This window comes from Daktulosphaira vitifoliae, unplaced genomic scaffold (genome assembly GCF_025091365.1).
Source record: "Daktulosphaira vitifoliae isolate Bord-2020 unplaced genomic scaffold, ASM2509136v1 Scaffold_1, whole genome shotgun sequence".
Lineage (NCBI taxonomy): Eukaryota > Metazoa > Arthropoda > Insecta > Hemiptera > Phylloxeridae > Daktulosphaira > Daktulosphaira vitifoliae.
Genome location: NW_026099572.1, coordinates 27,140,470 through 27,153,620, shown reverse-complemented (window position 1 = coordinate 27,153,620; position 13,151 = coordinate 27,140,470). Strand labels below are relative to the sequence as shown.

Below are 13,151 nucleotides of genomic sequence, written 5' to 3'. Positions count from 1 at the left end.
AAAAAAAAAAAACACTTCATAATAAAACCAGCTCAGCTTCTCATCGAAGCTAAAAAACTGAATTTTACGTCAAATTGTTGAAGTTTTTATCAATTTTAGTCTTGGGCAAATTCTCATTTAAGCAAAATTTTAATTACCCTACTAAAAGTTCACGAAATTTTGAATCGATTGACACAAGTTTCATATTTTTTTATTTTTTTCCAGTCTTTAGGACAATTTTAAAAACAAAAAATTAAAATCCCCATGTTACATAAATGTCAAATGTTAAGTGCCTATAGGCATGGGTTACAATTGAGTTAGAATCGTGAAATATTTGTTTCACTCCAATGAAAAATAAAACATCCTGAGAGCGATATTTTTCGAATAAAACCAAAATGTGGGGTACCACTTAATAATAAAAATATCGATTTTTATTTTATACTAAAAAATAAATCCCTGGCGTCATCACATTTTGTTTTATCGTTCTACTTTAAGTAAGTTTCAATTGTATGACTACAAAAGAAAATACTATACACAGTAGGCTCTATGGATACTTATTAAATACGTACCTATTCTCTGGCCTCCGTATTCATAATAATTAAAAATAAATAAAATGACACATTTTTATTAATGAAAAAAGCGTGAACGTGTTTTCCATGAAACATCACGTTCAAGCTACAAAGATACACGATATTACATTAAACTTTTTATATCCTACTTGTAAAAACGTATAAAAGTGTCACAACGAATAATCTTTTGTACCACTCAAAAGTTTCCTCTTAAGTTTTAAAAAAACTTGAAATTACTGAATACCAAGACGTGATTATACTCACAGTAAATTTCAAATTCTTAAAATAGTAAAGTAAATGTTTTTAAGTAGTAGTAAGTCATTAAAAAAATTAATTTTTATCAATTATTATTATTGATTAATTAAATTCCTTTCTGAGTTATAAACTTCAGTCAAAATCATAATACAGTTATAATTTGATTTAGTTTATCAAAGTTATAACAGTGATAGAAAAATTTGACTTTTGTAACATCGTATGCTTTATTAACAGCTTATATTAGTTTCACCTTTATGTATGTTTGTAAATCTCCACGTGTTATTATTCTCGGGTATACCGCCATCTTTGGCCTTCAGACTGGATGTCGTAACGCATTCACCCCATTCCGCTCACTACACGTGGGCAACACTATTCCTGTATAATTTTATTTTATGTCATCGTACCCGTACATGCGCGCGTATCATCAATATTATATATATAAACAGATTGTTATTGTTTATTATAAGATATAAACATTTAAAGGTACAAATTTTGTTCAGTTAATATACTTGTATAATACATAAGGGATTACAAATACATGTAGCTAATTGGTTTTTTATGACGATATTCGCAGGTATATAGTCTTTATTATTAATAGTAGTAAGACACAGTTGTGAGTTTATAACCACACCAACTGACTATACAGAAATTATATCGATTGATGGTCATAATCGACAAGATACACTCCGTGACTGTGACAGCGATGTCATAATAAACTAAAAAGTGAAAAATAGATATAGTTTAAAAAACTAAAAACGCACATCGAACTAAAAAGTTAAAAATAATTTTTAAATAAGCAAAAAACAATAATGCTAATATTTTTCGTTCATTATTTTTTTAAGCTTATTTTTATTTTTTTAGTTCGATGTGTTTTAAAAACGTGTTTTTTTAGTTTTTAAACTATATTTATTTTAATAAAAAGAAATTATTTTTTATATTTTTACAAATTTTTACTTAATGTTTATAAAACAACATGAATAAAAAAAGAGTTATATTTTTGTGTTGGCTACAAAAATACTTTAATATTGATATAGCGCATTAGGTCTACATTTAGTGAAGTATAATTTGATTTGCGTTTAATATTTATTTAAGCTTTATTTTTATTTCAACTATTCATATTATCAATGTTTGTCATCTAAATAATTAAGTGATTTCCTTGTTAAATCAAGCGTGTTACTTTTTAATTTCCTAATCATCTAATAATATGAAAAAAAGGTTAAAGAGTTGTTTATTTTTTTAAATAAATTTACATACGTTGTCAGATCTTTGTTCGCAAATATTTAACAACGTAGAATATATTAAGTCTAATGCTTTGTGTGTACTTCTTGAGATAAAACAATTATTTATCTATTTAATTATGCTTAAAGTTCAACAATTCTGTATGAAGATTAAAATAAACTAAAAATAACCTAAATATTAATTCGTTAATTTTGTAAATTTGTAATGTGCATTACAATTAAAATTGGCGCGTAAAATGATAACAGCTGGTGACCGCTGGAGTAACCATGAGCGAGCGTGTTCTACGTCGGTATCAGTGTACCACCTATTATTTATCAAGTTTGGTAAAGACATATTATCCACGATAAGTGATATAACAATCTTTTCTTATTGTCTTGGGTTCTTGCATAATATTGAATTTATTGTACTCCAAAAAAATGTTGTAATTGGATTAATTTCTAAAATGTATTAGTTATTAATGCTTAGTACTCTTTATTAACGTTTGAATTAGGGGACTTTGAATAATATTGGGGGGACTAAGCCCCCCCAAGCCCCCCCCCCTATTTGCGCCAATGATCTCCATCCAGTAATTTCATCATATATACTCAAACAAACTTTATGATGAACTAAACTGAAAACATAATTAATAATTTAATCAATTTATAGCTGAAAAAATGATTTTCAAATCATATAATATGCCAACTTTTTCTTTGAATACTATCTGTTTTTATATTGTTTCAGCGTTTTTTCAAAATTCTTCATACCTAAACAATGTCTTTAGTTAACATAGAGTATAAAGAGTAGCCTTAAGGTTAATGGATTATTTTGTTTTATTTTAATTTTAAATTTGTATTTTACTAGTGAAACCTTTTAAAATTTTTAAATTTTAAAAACGTTGCCTAGTCGTACATTTTTTGATAGGTAATAATAGTGTAAATTTGAAAAAAATATATATTTTGCATAACAATTGAAAGTATTAAATTTGAAAAACACATGTGTTATGCAAATTTTAATTGTGTAAATATGATGATTAAGTTTTAACTAGACCCATATCAGAAAAGCCTACAAACTGAAAATTATAAGAGTAAAATTAATACTAAAAATCTTAATTAATTAAAAAACAAGTGATAAATACAAATTCAGAGAATTACTTATTTAGTTATTTTTTTATCGTACTTTGATAGTTGTTTAATGTGTTAGCTCAGCATTGATTTTGCATAAGACATGTAAGCTGATTTGAAATTAATGAATAACAATCCGTCCATAATCTGAATTTGAAGTTTTACGTGAATTCATAAACCTGTACACGAGTTTATAAATAAATTAAGAACTTGCGCTTTAAAAGGGCTTTAATCATAGAAGAGTGTAGGTCGAAACTTGTTATAAATTACTAATATTTATATAATTAATAAAACAAAAACTTTGCAATAGCATATTAGCCATTATTATTTTAATCCACGTTTTACTAATAGGATTAGATACACAAAAATTAATCCTTTTCGTTTCGTTATTGAAATGGAAGCACATAATTTACATTTATTATAATTTTGTTGGGTCAAGCCGATTTTATTAATACTTTCCATCGTTTTATCTGCAAATCTTACTCTTGTAAGGTGTAGTGAAATAAAAACGTTGCCTAGTCGTACATTTTTTGAGAGGTAATAATAGTGTAAATTTTCATATTGGATTTTTTGTGGTGGCGGAGTTGACAAACCCAACCTTTAAAAGTTATATAGAAACAAAAATATAAAATGTACAATCATGAATTTTGTCACAAGAATAGCATATTTTTTATTACTATAGCCATTTTTACCATGAAAACAAGTTCAAATGTCAAATTTTTTTTTTAATTTAAGTATATTATAAGCTTTAATTTAATATATATAAAAATATCAAAATTTTCCAAAAATTAAATTCAAAAAGTCAATATTTTATGCAAAAGTTGTAGGCAATTAAAGGGTGTGTTTAAAAAGAAAAAATAGGAAAATACATAAGTTATTTATAAAAATAATTTGTTTTGATTGATTCATTTATTAAAAAGTTATGGGAGTTATATGTAAAAATGTTAAAAATTACCGATTTTAAACATTTAAATTGTTTGGAGAATTTTCCCATTTACGGGTAACAAAGGAATTTTTTTTAATTTTTGAGGCAAATATCTTCAAGTATATACGATTTGTGATTTTTTGATTTAGAGACTCGAAGTTAATCGTGGGTATGATAATAATTATTATAGAGTATATTTTGTGATCATTATATAATTCTTGTTATAACATATTTCTCGGTCACACATCTCCTCTCCCCTGAATATATAAATGTTAATAACATTCGAAGTATATAAGCTAGTTAAATATGTATATTGTCATGTAAATAAATAAAAATGACATCTTTAAGAAGTAAAAGGGATAAATTAAAAAGGTACTTAATTATTGATAAATGTGTAAAATTATAAAATACAAAAAATAATTTTCTTATCATAATTATTATTTTAAGAAAAACCGCTTGTTAAAAAAATCATTCTGTATAAATAAATAATAGATTTATCTACAATTCTATATCTAATAAGTAAAATAAATAACTAATTTATTATAGTGTATACATTTAATGATTTGAATTTAATTAGACTTAAGTTATTTTATTAAGCGTCAAAATAACTTATTATACATTAATGACTCATAAGTCAATTGTAGTGAATCAAAAAAAAGAAGAATAATATATAATTTTAATACTTTATTACTTTATTGTATTAATATGATAATAATTAGGGGGTTATTAATTTAGGGAGCTACTTTGACAGTTGCTCAAAGGAAATAAGTTAAATAGAATATGACGGGATTTTGATTCTTATTTGATCCACTACTTTATTTTATTAATGATATTATTACTCGGGGTATGAGTACGAGGGTCTGTAAGAAAGATAGAAGATGATAGAAAAATAAAGTGATCTTTATTTTATTAATATGGGATTTATTATAATTAATTGTCAATTCTTAAATATCAATAATGCCACGAGTTTTGACGGTTATCGATGATAGGTGGGATTGAGTCACCTCGTGTGTCTACCCAGAGTGGTATGGTGGCTATACATATGAACCTCCAACCTAACTCCTGAAATAGACACGTATCAACGATATAACTCTGCCAAGTAACTCTGTACAAACATTATCGATTTATTAAATTTACTTGGTATATTTATTATTATTGATAATCACTTGATTTTCCTGTATGCCTACTTAATCTATGTACTCATAATATTTAATTCTAAACCTTATTTATTTTTGGTGAATTTATTAGATTCCTACCTTGATATTTTCTGCTATACTCTTAAATAAATAGATGTTGTATTTTGTGAACAAATATAACTGTGTTGACGGCGGATCACTTCTTGTATATATTTCGTAAGATTAAGAGGCTCCCCATAAACAAGTTCCGCAGACGTGGCTTTTAAGTCTTCCTTAAACGCAGAACGTATTCCGAGAAGCACGATAGGCAGTGACTCAGTCCACGAGTCTTTTGCGTGATGGCTGCCTTTAGTTGTCGGTGCATTCTTTCGTACGAATCCGTTTGCAGCAGGATGCCAACTGGTAGTGGGGCGAAGCGTAAAACCAAAACGTTTTGCTAAAGTTTTTGAAGTAGCTGAAACAAACTGAGTACCACGGTCAGTCGTAACGTATTGAGGTACTCCGAAGCGTGAAATCCAGCAATTGAGGAAACCCTTAGTGACATCATCTGCTGTTATACGTTCGAGTGGATACACCTCCGGCCACCGGGTGAAACGGTCGATTACCGTCAGACAGTACCTAAAGGACTGTGATGGCGGCAATGGACCGATGATATCGACATGAACATGTTTGAATCGGCGTGAAGGTGTTTCAAAGTTTCCCAGTGGGGCTGAGACGTGTCGGCTTATTTTCGATCGCTGACAGTGGACGCAGGCACGTGCCCAGGAACGGCAATCCTTTTTCATTGCTGGGCACACAAATCGTTCTGAAACTAAGTGAGCTGTTGCGCGTGCACCGGGGTGACTAAGGTTGTGTAACTGATCAAATGCGTGACGCCGGAATCGTTGTGGCAAAAATGGTCGTGGGCGTCCCGTTGACGTGTCGCAATAAATATAGACTGAAGATCCTGGCACTAGTATCTTCTCCAAATGAAGAGATGAATTGTTGTCAGTAAAATGTTTGAGTTCATCATCCGTGTCTTGAGATGCAGCAAGAGCTCGGTAGTCCAGCGGGAGAGACACAACTTCAATGCGTGACATTGTATCCGCGACGATATTTTCATCACCTTTAATGTGTTGAATGTCGGTGGTGAATTCGGATATGAATGTCAACTGGTTGAGTTGCGTAGGAGGTATCTTTTCTCTCCGTTGGGTGAAAGCATATACGAGTGGCTTATGATCGGTGAAAATGGTACATGGTTGTGCTTCGACAATGTGCCTGAAATACTTCACCGATTCATAGATGGCAAGCAACTCACGATAATACGCAGGCCACGCACTTTGTTTCACCGACATTTTCTTTGAAAAAAATGCTATGGGTTGCCAGATGTTATTGACTCGCTGCTGCAGACATGCGCCGATAGATTGGCTAGATGCGTCTGTGAATAGTCCAAGTCGTGCGGCTGGATGAGGATGTGCTAAAAGAGTAGCGGTCGCAAGACTTTCTTTGCATGTGGTGAACGCTTTTTCTACCTCGGGAGTCCATTCTATCGGTTGGGAACCTTTTGACTTCGGGCCTTTGAGAATACCGTGAAGTGGTGCTTGCAGGTCGGCAGCTTTGGGAATAAACCGGCGATAAAAATTTACCATTCCCAAAAACCGGCGTAATCCTTGCATAGATTTTGGCAATGGATACTGTCGTAGGGCGTCGAGGCGTTCCGGTGGCGGGTGGGTGCCTTCAGAAGATACTAGGTAACCTAGAAATTTCACCTCAGCCGAACCTAATACACATTTTTGCGGGTTAACGACAACACCGTAGTCAGAAAGTCTCCCGAAAAGAGTGCGTAAATGCTGTTTGTGGTCCTCTTCCGATCACGTCGAGGTCACCAATGTAGCGAGGTGTAATATATAGAAGTAATAAACACTTTTATGATTTAATAACAACTATACTATATTACAACGAACTAACAAATAACAGCGAGAGACGAAGCGCGTTTAAGACAGAGTGCGTAAGTGATTGACTGATCGATTGATTGACTGGAGCGACGATCTTGCCCTTAAATAGTCAGAGGAATCTTCTAGAGACGGCGGCGGAACTCTCTAGAACATTCAACCGCCACACATCTGTCTCCGAATGCTCTTTATTTTTGGCTTTTTATATTAAATTTGACCGTAGTTCAAAGGCAAGAAGTAATCCCCGACGCCACCGTTATTTCTTTATTAATCGTAATTTATTACATTATCATCAATAATGATCTACATATTATAAAATACAATCATATCTCATATAATAATTTAGACATAGTTTATTACCCTTCATCTTATGTGCTACCATTACATATTGTTTATTATTTCCTGTTTGTTTTATATAATTAATATATACTCTTTTTCTACGAAATTTCATTCGTATTTTTAAACATTTAAAAGGTACATATATCTATATTTTATTTTTATTAGTATAAATTTTATTTTGTGTGATTGATTGATTGAAGTCTTAAATAATGCATTATGACATTAATGATCTATTGTTTATACAAATAATTTATTATGAAATTAATGATGTACTATGTATATCATTACACAATGTATTTTAAAATCCCCTCCATTTTAAAAACACATGAAAAAAAGTTCAAACATTCAATGTTAAAATATGTTTTTATTATAATTGATATGATTAATATTCAAAAATTGTCTTAAAGTCTATTTTTAATTGAACATAAATAAATCTGACCATCGAAGTTGAAAAATACTGTTTGATAATTCCTTGTCATTTATTTGATTGGATATTCCCTAAAATATCAACGAAAATATAACTTATGCTCTTAATACCACTACCTGATTATCTTGAACCTAAGGTCATCACAATAGCACATCAAATCGACACATAGTGTTAGCGCAGTTTGAACCAGTAGTCCATAGAGTAACCAACGACTGGTATAATCATTTTACAACTGTACCTTGATGAGGGTCACAAAAAAAATGTCAACTTTAAAAACATTGATGCTTATTGTCTTTGTACTCGCGGCCTTACAATTACAAACCTACTGTAAGTGTAAAATTAATTCACAATTGATTTCAATTATTAAATATGTTATATATAAATAATGATTTATTTTATGATTAAACTAGATAAATTAGTAAAATCAAGATCATAAATATAAATATAATACTCAAATTACACTAATTTTATAGTCAATATTTTATTGACATTCTTTATTAATTTGATACATAATAAATTAATCACTAAGCAGATAACTAAGAATTTAAACTAATTAATAGCTCTTTAAAAGAGTTTAAACTGCATTTTATTAATAATAAATAATAAAACTTTACATAATGTCGGCAGATAATATTTTATATGAAAAATTGTACATAATATTTTAAAATAAATATGTAATATTACATATTAAAGTTGGTTACCAGTTATATCAACTGGTTGGGTTGGGTTTTAAGAATTAAGTTGCTTAATATAACTTTTTTTTTATCAATAAATTAAAATATAACNGAATTAAGTTGCTTAATATAACTTTTTTTTTATCAATAAATTAAAATATAACAAAAAAGTGTAATTATAAATATTTAAAGAAAAACTGGCAAAATATTATGATTTATTTGTATTAAAGTAAATATATAGGTAGAAATGTTATATAATAATAATACATAGTATATAACCATTATTAAATACATTTTATTTACATATGTTAATAAATAAATAATTTTCTTAGAACAAATAGTAACTACTATTTTATTTTAAATCAATTTTATCAACGTGCAAAACTGAAAAATGTATATTAATAATACACTTCTTGATTGATTTACGTGACAAAGAATAATTTTATATTTTATTGTTTTTAAATAACCATGTGCATTACTGCAAAAGGAAACATTTTTTTTTGAATGTCACGTTTATATAATCTAAAATCGTAAATTTGTCACCTTTCTGTAATTAATATTCTAAATATGAATCTTTTGTTCTGAATAAAAGAAATATTTCTAGTAATACAAAAAAGGTCGTTAAAAAATATCAAGTTGGCATTAGTTTAGACCGGACCAGTTCTTCTTTGGCTGAGCTTTAATATTTACACATCAAAGGGCATATACTATAAAGACTTATTTATCATTGATCACTCAATATCTCCTAAAATATGGATATTAATAAATTTCTTTTGTACATCGAATACTGTGAAATGGTAATAAAATCTAAAATTGGATTACCCGAAAACTATCTTTTCTTCGAAAACTACTAATTTTTTTTAACATTACAAGATAATAAAATAATAGTTACTACAAAAAAATTATGTAATGTTTGATTAAATTGTTCATTATGAATAATATGTTTATTATTATATTATTATTATTATAATAATATGATAATTTATCATTTAACTGACAATAAAATTCATCTTTTTTTTTTCTAAAATTATTTATTATTTTTTTTAAAAAATCATAATTAATTCAATTAAAATTATATTATAAAAAATATATATTTAAGGTAATTGTCAATTATTGGGAATTAAACCACCTATATTATTGAAAAAGTCACACGAAAACACTGATAATTCTACAGAAAAATCTAATACTAATGAATTGTTAGAAAATCTCAGAAGTTCAAGTATAAATGTAGTGAGTGGTACAAAGAACATTACAGAAACAACCGTTGATAAGGTAAAAGAAAATAATGAAAAACTGATGCATGGTTTAATAGATTGGTCCAAGTCATCTATTGAGGATGTTATTATCAAAGCAAAATGTATTATTCCAAAAGATGCAAATAATATTACTAGAGCTGCTCTCCTTCAACAATGCTTATCTCCCAGCTTTGGTAAGTATCCCGAATTTTGGTTATTAATAAATAAGTAGAATTAATTCTACTTAATAATTATTATAGACAGCAAGTTAATTATAATTAACCCATTAAATAAATTCTCGAGTTAAATTTTATTAACGGGAATTTTTTACCAAAAATAATTAAGAAAATCTTTTTTTAATTTGTATAAAATGTACTTTACTCCAGATTACCTACTTCGATGAACGTATTTGCGTAAAGATTATTTAGATAGTACAGTTATCATAAAAAAAATCATATAACTGCGATTAGTTATAAATTATTTTATAAATCCCAGCTAATTTATTATCTCCAAATGAAATACTTTAATAAAAAAAATAAAAATGTATAAAAAAAATTCCTGTTGAAAAATGTTCGTTTTTATCATAACATAATCATGTGGGTTTGGTTGGGTTTTTTTTTTAAATATATCGCTCGAAAAGAATTAATTTTTGTTATTATACGATTTGTTTTACTTTATTATTATTATTATTTTATTATTTTATTTGTTTAAAAATATTTTACGTGCATTGATATTACACATTTTTGGTTTTTTGAATACGTTCTGTCAATTTTTTTTTTTATTAAAGGCCACAAGGAAAGAGAAATCTATATTTATTTCACGTGTATCAAAATCTGAATTACATTTTTGTTTTGGTTCGTTTTTTTTAACATATTATTTTATTTTAATTAATCTTTACGACTTTCTCAGTCAAATATTTATAAGAAGAGCTGATAATTTGTAACATTTTCTTCCTTTTTTTTAATAATCTATTGCTTATGCAGCACAAAATCCCACTAATTTTAAATAATAAAAATCAATTTTTGACATATTTAACAGAGTTATGAAAATATCGATAAACACATTTTTATTTTTTAACATATTGAAGGGCTCAATGAATTGATTTTTTCATAAAATATTTTTTAATAAAATTTAATAAATGTGATTTATTACTTAATTCAAAACAAATAAGAGTTCTATACCTCTTATTGTATGTGCAGATTCATTATAAAAAAACCTCTTTTACCATTGCTTTTAATGAAACATTAATCCCGACAATTTGTAACATTGTTAAATAGACTGAATAAATAAAAGTATGCCACTTTTCATTATAAGTTTTGTTTTAAATATCCAAAATTATCTACATAATTTATGTCTTATAATTAATAAATTTCAAATAAAACTTATAGATTTCTATTTTATACATTTATAAAAATCTTAATTAATATAAATAAAATATAAAAATTGTGGACTATATAAATATAAACGAAATAATAGTGTAAATAATGTATTTTAACTTATAATAATCCATTTTATAGAACAATACCTCACCAATGTACTAATTTATCAATTCAACGTAAATAATTAGTATAGATAATTCTCCTTTAAAATCTAATATAACATATATCTTATAATAATTATTTTTTTATTTTAGGCGTACATAAAGAAACTGATAACATTATGCGATCAGCATTAAAAACTTTAAATGTTGCAAAAAAAATTAATGATACAACCATTAATATAACAACAAAAGATTCAAATAAACTATCAAACATAGCAGCAAGCGGGTTGATAGATTGGTCGAATTCATCTATAGAAGATGCTATCATTAAAGCAAATTGTATTATACCAAAAGACGCAGATAGTATTACTAGAGCTCTACTCCTCCAACAATGTTTCTATCCTAACTTCAGTAAGAATTTTTCACTGTTTTCAATTAAACAAATGAATATTTTTTCGAAAATAAATTAAAAAAATATATATATTTAAATTTACTATTATTTTTTAATGTTTATGTTCTCTCTAAAATTAATTGCTTATTCTACGCAACGGAATCGACCCAATTACCTTCATACCCGAATCATGATGCTTATTTAAAATCGAGGTTAACAATAAAGCTAAAACTTTAATTTAACTCCTTATTTGAATGATACAATGTATTTAATTTATCACGCGAACAAGAACCGAATCCGGAACAATCAATTAAAAAAATAAAAAATTGAAAATATCGAAACCCGAATAAATTTTTAAAAAAACCCTATCATAATTCAAATTAAAACACTGGTACTTTAAAAGTCGTTTTCAATTCTTTTAAATTATATATAGGATATTTTTTAATTATATTTAAAAAACAAGCTATTTTTATAGTTTTTTCAGTTATGATTTAATCATTCGTAAACAACTTGTTTAGATAATACAGATGCTTTTATTATCAAGGAAACACAATGCTTTGATGGACTCGGTTGTTTTCCTATGGAAAAACCATGGACTTCTCTTTTAAGACCGTTACCCATGCCTATGACACCTGATGAAGTAGGAACTAAATTATATTTGTACACAAGGTAAATATAAATTCATACGTGAAAACATATATTTATTAAAGTGTTTAAAATTATGAAAGTTGTATTATTTAGAAATATTTTCTTTCAGAAATCAGCCGGGGCGATACAATGTAAGTATCTGGCCTGAAATATCTTTAGACGGATCCGACTTTGATTCAAAAAGGCCTTATACAGTATTCATAACGCATGGATATATACACAATGGTAACGAGTCATGGCTTCTTGATCTCAAAGATGCATACTTAAAACAAGTAATAATATAGTTTACATAATACACTATATGTACATACATATTATAGTTTTCGTTTACTTTCCAAGGTATTCATATATAAAACTAGGAACACAAATTTTTTATAAATAATAATTTAAAAACGTACTTGATTTTAGGAGGGTAATAAAAATATTATAATATTTTAGCATCGATGCGAAGCTGAGAAGGTATTAATTTTTCTATGATGCGTTTTTTTTTTATTTATATATTTATTTTTTAGCTTCGATGCGAAGCTGAGAAGGTATTAATTTTACTATGATGTGTTTATTTTTTTTTTTTGTGTGTCTGTTGCCACTTTTTCTCAGCTCTCACTGGACCGATTTCTTTCAACAATACGTCAAAAGATCACAAATCGTATCTAGTTGAAGACATTACCCTTAAAAATTGAAAAATTTTCCCTCGTTCCCCGCAAATGGGAGAAATATCCAAAAAAATTACATAATATTTTTTTATACTAAAACCTTAGATATTTTCCTTTCATTTGATATCATTTTTTTGAAAATCTAACACTTAACCTGCTCATTGGGGGGG

General features: G+C 27.5%; 1 protein-coding gene across 1 annotated transcript in view; it reads left to right on the top strand.

Moving 5' to 3' along the window:
- Positions 1 to 13,151, top strand: part of LOC126905129 (uncharacterized) — a 95,796-nt gene that overhangs the window by 21,622 nt on the left and 61,023 nt on the right. Inside the window, exons 10-12 of the mRNA XM_050684572.1 lie at positions 11,443 to 11,700; positions 12,199 to 12,349; positions 12,438 to 12,600. Of these exons, the coding sequence (XP_050540529.1) occupies positions 11,443 to 11,700; positions 12,199 to 12,349; positions 12,438 to 12,600 (572 nt within the window). The remainder of the gene's footprint in view (positions 1 to 11,442; positions 11,701 to 12,198; positions 12,350 to 12,437; positions 12,601 to 13,151) is intronic.